Source organism: Microtus ochrogaster, linkage group LG3, assembly GCF_000317375.1.
Source record: "Microtus ochrogaster isolate Prairie Vole_2 linkage group LG3, MicOch1.0, whole genome shotgun sequence".
NCBI classification, from domain to species: domain Eukaryota; kingdom Metazoa; phylum Chordata; class Mammalia; order Rodentia; family Cricetidae; genus Microtus; species Microtus ochrogaster.
In genome coordinates this window covers 23,615,449-23,622,904 of record NC_022029.1, presented here as the reverse complement: position 1 = coordinate 23,622,904, position 7,456 = coordinate 23,615,449, and the positions used below count along the sequence as shown (strand labels likewise).

The window sequence follows — 7,456 nt, the reverse complement described above, 5'->3', positions numbered from 1 at the left end:
CTATCTGTCTTTCCCTGACTCTCAAATGCTGTGATGACTTATTCCTGGAAGATAACTCTATCTGTCTTTCCCTGACTCTCAAATGCTGCTATGACTTATTCCTGGAAGATATTACTATTCCCACATTACCTAACATCAGGCTTACCCCTAACCTTGGCCTATACCTAGAAGATAACATCTCACCCTTTTGGATCACCTAGAACATGTTCTCCCACCACATTAATACAACCTTACTTCCCCTTAACCACTGTGGCACATTCTGTTTGATGTTGTACTGGCATGTAAGTGTGTAGTGTTTATGCATGTGTGTGTATTTTTCACATGTGTGTGAACTCATCTCCATGCATGGGGCGGACGGCAAAGCTTGAAGCAAAGTGTCTTCCTGGATCTCTTTCTACTTCATTTATTGAGGCAGTATCTCTCAACTAAACCTGGAGCTTGCCACTTTGGCTAGTCTCACTACCCAGTTCGCCCCATTGATTCCTTGTCTCTACCTCTGGAGCACTAAGGTTACAGGCAGGCTGTCATACCTGTCATAGCTTTTATGTGGATCAAAAATCCTGTTCTTATACTTGCAGAGCAAGCACTTTATCCACTTTGCTATTATCCAGCTTTGTGATCCACTACCTACAATTCTGATCTCTTCCAATTCCTGGAGATTATCCTTAGAATACCATCCTGCCACACTACTACAGTGCTCCCTTTTCTTCCCTAACCCTGGTTCTTTTCTGCACATTTTTCATGAGGATCATATTTCCTTATACTCCACTAAAGGTTAGGCTGGTATCTTGCTGAAAGATTCTATCCCTCCTCACAACTTTTAGTTTTTATGTCTTCCTTCCTACAATTCAGATAATCACTGTAGAAAGATACCAATACCCCAATACCATTTACCCATCCTTTTAGCCCTTGTATCTATGTAATATACCATTACTCCTGTAATATACCATTCCATTCAAGCATCTACCCTTACTGCTCAGTGGCTCAAGTCCTAGAAAATACCATCTATTAAAATTATGCTACTTTTTCTGTGTTCCCATCATCCTTACCAGTCCCTCCTAGAAAATACTCACCCCCAAATATTCATACATCCTACTCCCCATGTATCTGTGAGTCATTCTTGGAAGAGATCATCTACCACAATCAGTCTCACTCTCAGTTTCAATAGTACATCACTAGAATATACTATGCCATCCACAATCTTCTCTCCAATTGTCCACTGCCACTATGAATTATTCCTAGAATATATACTATCACGGTACACAATTTTTTGTATCCATTCTCATTCCTGGAAGATGCCATGTAACCTTCTTAGATTTTATACTGTTCTAGTGACTCATTCCTAGAAGATATCATTCCACCTTTCAATATCTAACCTATCCTATCTTACTCAAGCCCTTAAGGGTGATGCTAGATGATATGACAAATTCTTTAATCCTTCAATATCAAGTAGGTCATCCTGGATAAACACCAAAATGCCCTTTCTCTACTTGTCCTGCCCTCAGAGTCTCAGATTTTTCTTAGAAAATAGTGTATCTCTATACCATGCTTCTTGCAGTTCCCTCTCTTCCCTATCTTGTTTCTGGAAGTCATGAATCCCCAAATTTCCGTGCTTTCTACTTTATGCAAGCAGTAGTTTCTTCCAGGAAAAATCCCTCTAGTAATCATATCCGTCATTCTTGTCTTTCCCTGTCTGTACAGACAGTTTCTGAAATATATCCCACCCAAAAGAAGCAAACCAACCAACCAACCAACCAACCAACCAACCAACCAACCAACCAACCAACAAACAAACAAAAACACCCAATACATTCCAGCCTTGCAGATCATTTTGGGAAGACACCATCCCAACAGTGTCAAACTCTATTTCTCCTTCATGGGTATTACCATTTCCACTAATCTATTCTCCCTTGTCTTTCCACAGTCTCTATTACTCATTCTTTGGGTATATGCCCTACTCATTAAGATTCACTCACTATTCTGGTCATTCCTAGAAGAAATCATAAACACATACACACCACCACCACCAAAACCACCACCACCACTGCTACCATTCTTGTATCCACATTACCCTAAGTCATTTCTGAAATATACTCTTTCCTTCACAAAATCCTAAGGAGTAGGATACTTTTTGCTCATCATTCATGGCAGTGGACAATCATACAAACCACATATCTTGTCTCTCCCTATGAATTATACCTAGAAGACACCATCCTGGTTATATTTATACTCCTCTGAGTATTCAAGCCCATATACATCATCCCATGATAATACTATCCTTCTCCATTTTTGATCATTTATCCCCCATAGCTACTTTGGACTATTTCAGGAAGATACTATCCTTCCATAGCAATCACTTTTTATGTTCTGACCTTGTCCTTTCCTAGAAGATCTACCAGTAACATACATGTTTTCTCAACATCTACCTTTTCTTTTATTGATTTCCTGCTTAAACCTTCTGACTTTGTTATTATCATTATATTTTTATATTTAGATTAATATATTTGGATTAATAATCTTAAATTATTATATTTCTTATCTTTCCCATTACTTAACAGCACTACTATTCAAGACAGGATACAAAAGATCAGAGGGAAAGATTTTTTAAAAGATGATTTTAAGTAGTCACATATACTTTGTCCAGCAGATTTTATCAATGAGATCTTTCATGGTCATCTTGTCCCATTCCTCAGCATGTCTTGCTTGCCATGGTGCATCAACAGGGATCTGCAATGAAAGGTCATACACTCATGATTGAAGGAAACTGCCACCATTGCTCTACTACTCTCCAGAGAAGCCTTCATGTTAACCTCTAAAAATTTGTTTCTTGGTGTTTACAGTTGGCTTGGAAGTACATAGAGAGGTGAGATAAATCTGAAATTCATGCCTTAATGCTATTGTCAAACAATAGTAATAACAGCATTCATAACTATAGCAGTTATGAATTTACTTATAATTGGGATAATTGTGGTCATTATTAATATCTATATTATTATTGGAAGACCACACCCATTTTTAGCCCCCCAATAAACTTTGATGCAGAAAGTTCTTCTCTCGTTTACTATCTAAAGTAGCATTGTAGATACATAACTGCAAGTAGATATTTAGTAGAAATGTCATATATATGCTCAGAGGCATAGAAGTGAAGCTACCCAGGCAGTAGTATAAGCAAGAGTGGCTTTGAATTCTGGTTCCCTTGCTGCATAGTTTTGAGTAAATTATATAAACACTTGATACTCATTTTCTCCATCTGTCAAGTGGAAATCCTTCCAGGTTTTGCAGAGTTGCTGATTATACTAGAAGGGCATACATCACTGGAAATCAGCAATGTCCACTGTACCTTACAAAGATATTAATCAGTTTTACTCTTCAGCAATATGATACATGAAAACCAAACACATATTTTACCTCTTTTCCCATTTCATCCATTGTCCTCCACAGATTGTTATAATCCAAATATGCCAAGGGATTCCACACAGGTGGAAACGCACCACGAAATGGGTAAGTTTTCCCCTGGAACATAACAGCAAAGGGAATCAACTTAAAATGAATAATACTTTTAAGGTACTTGGCATCCTAAAACCACCAGAACCAGGTTGGCCTGAGATGCAGCAGGTCTATACTCCCACAAGCTCAGGAAGTTGAAGGATTCCAAATTGCCAGTCTGGGCAATTTAGTGAGATTCTGTATTAAAAATAAGAAGGGACAAAAGGACTGTGCATATTATTAAATGGTAAAGTTTTTATTTAGCATATATAATGTCTTGTGTTCCATCTCCAAGACTACAAAAAATAAGTAAATTTAAAAATTTAAAAAAATATAAATCATTCTCTCTCTCTCTCTCTCTCTCTCTCTCTCTCTCTCTCTCTCTCTGTATGTGTGTGTGTGTGTGTATGAGAGAGAGAGTGAGAGAGAAAAAGAGACAGACAGAGACAGAGTAGGAGAGGGAGGGAGAGAGGATACATAAAGTATGGAAAGTATGGTGTATGTATATTTGTCCACAAATATGTGTCCACAAGTTTGTGCTGGTAGACTTGCCTGTGTAGATACACATGAAGATCAGGTCAACTTTGGGTATCTTCTGTGATTGTTCTCCATCTTATTTTCTTAAGGAAGCGTCTGTTATTGAACTTGCAGATCAGTAGTTTGACCAAGACTAGCTGGCTTAGTTGGTAAATATGTCTCTAGGATCTGTCTGCTTCTGCTTCCCTAGCCTAGAATCTTAGTCACCACTGTGTCTGACTGTTTTTTTACCAGGGTGCTTAAGAACTGATTTCAGGTCCTCATGCCGGTACAAAACCCACAAACCCTAACCTAAAACATTTTCAAGCAACAGGATCTTCTACCACATCAAAGACATTTCTTTTGATGTTAATATATTTTACCTAAATAATCCTAATTTTAATAAGATTCCTAAAATTTCTCCCAATGTTGTATTAAGTGTTTTAAGTTTATAGGAAATTATAGCCTTGACTCATTTTTACTTATTGGGACAAATAAGTATATAAAGATAAAGTTATATTAGTGTAAATGCTAAAACCATAATAGTCTTATTAATATGAGTGATAGAACAAATAAATGGAAGACCATCTTTAAACACATACAAGTCACATTTCAGACCAAGTCTTAAAGGTTTTCACAGGATAAATGAAGGCTAGGCTACTATGTCTGATGTAAAGAGCCAGATTATTAGCAGTGTGGAATCACAAGCATTTACCAGTTTGGGTTGTTCAACAGCCATCTTTCTTTTCTAGATGTACCCTGGTTTCATTTTGGGAAACTGCCAGTCTTCTTTGTAGTTATTAGGTAAGGAGTATGGTGCCAGCTGCCATTAAAATAGGTAGAGGCTAGATTCTTCCTAAGTCCTGATCTAGCCCAGCTATGAGTTTGTGATCTGACCTTGGTTAATCACTGTTCAGACTTGACCCTGTAGTTAGTTCATCATAGCCAAGTACAGAAGAAAGTGGATTCTCTTCCCTTAGACAGCATGCCAAACAGATACTTTCTGTTGTAAAGACCATGATTCTTGTTCCTAACTTGTCAAAGTTTTCCTGCTTTCTGTAGATTCTGAAGTGTGATGTTCCGGCCTCATAAACTCCCTTTGTAACCTCAAATCAGTTTGTGTGACTCAGTACTAAGATTTCTAATGTGAAGACAGCATGATATCTAGAAACCATTTACTTTATTGTATGACACATACTATGCTAAGCAAAAACAAGGGTAAATAGAGGGTGGACTCTTAGAAAAAGAGAGACAGACTAGATCATTTATAAGGTACTATCTGAAAATTTAGTTCATTTAGTGGTTCCTCGGGTTCTTCGTCTGCAGATTAAACGAATTGCAGATAGAAAGCATTAAAAAACTCTCTATACTTAACAGGCACAGACATTTTCCTGTTATTACTACCTCAACAAAAATTATAGCAATTATTTAGCTGAAATTTACATATGCTAGATATTATAACCAATTTAAAGATGATTTGAAGTAAACAGGAAAATATGAATAGACTATATGCAAATAACATTCCACTTTATTTAAGCACTTAGGCATTCCCAGATCTTGGTTTTCATAGGAAGTGTTGAAATCTATCCTCTGCAAATACCAAGGGGCAATTATGGTTAAAAATAAATGACGTCTCAATATTCATAAAGCACAAATCTTTCCTGCTAGTAGAATTTCTCAAGAAAACTTGATTTTTTATTAATAAATATCTGTAGAAAGTCAACTGCAAGCACTGCATATTATCAAAAGTTGTGCCAGACTTTCAAAAAGGTTCAAGAAAAAATCCTGATTACCAAGGCAGAGGCACAAGGCATGACAGTATGTGCATACTCTCCCCACCCCCACAACTGAATAAGAAAACATGGCATCCATTAAATGACAAAGAAGCAAATTTCCTTTCCACTAGCAAATTCAAATAACCTTGGTTGATTATGTGATCTGATTTCCTATCAGAAAATACTATGTTGAAATGCTACAATACAACTTTTTGAGACTCCAAATCCTTTATCACTGTCATGACCATCATCAAACATTTATTGAACTTTCTCCATGCCTGGCAGCAGCTGAAACTCTTTATATGCGTTATCTCATGTAATGCTTGCACCAGCTCTGTGGGGGCAAGGACTACTAATATTTCCATTTTATAAATAAGGAAACTAAAGTCTAGTGACAGCCGCTAGGAAATAGTATACGGGTAATTTCCTCTCCCAAACTCTTCATAAAATGTTTTTCTCACTCGTAAATAGTTGATGGAACATGCAGATAGTTTTGTTTTAGATACATTTTAAACTTTTCTAATAAAATAAAGAGAACTCTCACATGAGAAAATTACAAATCTTCTCTATGTGTCTTTTCTGTTTCTAAAGAGTAAAATACAGAGGATCAAGCACCAAGAGTGTGATTGCCAAGGAAATGTAGCCATCTTTGGGAAAGACTAACATATTTTCTAAAAGAAACAGCCAGAAACATTTTACACAAGAAAAATGGAGAGGAGAAAGACTGGACTTACTTGATAGCCTGGGGAGCCTTGAGAATAGCTGGTTCTTGTTACAATTCTTCCCTAACTTGAAATCTCAAAATAAATCTGTATTTCTTCCATAAATGACTGTACTGATCTCTGCTTTGGAAAAAAAAGGTTTTGACATAGGGTCTCACTATGTAACTTTGGCTGACCTGGAGCTCAACATGTAGATCAGCGGCCAAAAAGTACTTTAAAAAGTATTTTCATTAATTATTTAATGAAGTATTATAAGTGTTGTATTACTAATGAAATTCTACTCATAGAACAACACCAACTTGAGTGTGCTTACAAAAAGTTTTTTTTTTGAGGATTAGTTTTTTTTTTTTATTTTGCTTTTCATATTGACTCTTGAAGTATTCAGTTATACTTCTTACATTTTTTCCTGACACAAATTTTAAAGAAAAAGAAATATACTGCCTCAAAAAGAAATTATTTACAGAAGTCTTATGAGTTGAAAAAGGTATAACCCCTTGAGGAATACATTTCAAATTACATTATTAAAATATGAATGCCAAATACAGAAAACAATGAAATTGAATGCCCAACCTGGTACAGTGGCACCCTCTCCGGTACATACTTTACACTGTATGGCTAATTAAAGTATAAATTCTTTTCAACCCCAATGTCATGATGGATACTGATTTATAATTCAAAACATGACTTTTATTTTACTTCTCAATGTCTATCACATAATTTTCCTTTTAGTTTACATATACTTTTATAAAAATTTATTTTTATTTTATATCTATGAGTGTTTTGTCCACATGCATATAAATGTTAATGGAGGCCAGGAGAAAGCAGCAGATCCCATGAGACTAGAGTTAAGAAGTGCTAATCAACCCAATTAGAAAATGGGGCACTGATCTGAACAGAGAATTCTCAACAGAAGAAGTACAAATGGCCAAAAGACACTTAAGGTCATGCTCAACCTCC

At 36.2% G+C, this 7,456-nt stretch overlaps 1 protein-coding gene across 1 annotated transcript in view; it reads right to left on the bottom strand.

Annotated features, from left to right (window-relative positions):
- Maoa (monoamine oxidase A) overlaps positions 1–7,456 on the bottom strand; it is a 72,659-nt gene that overhangs the window by 19,908 nt on the left and 45,295 nt on the right. Inside the window, exons 4-5 of the mRNA XM_005360643.3 lie at positions 3,409–3,513; positions 2,636–2,727 (exon numbers count right to left, since the gene is read on the bottom strand). Of these exons, the coding sequence (XP_005360700.2) occupies positions 2,636–2,727; positions 3,409–3,513 (197 nt within the window). The remainder of the gene's footprint in view (positions 1–2,635; positions 2,728–3,408; positions 3,514–7,456) is intronic.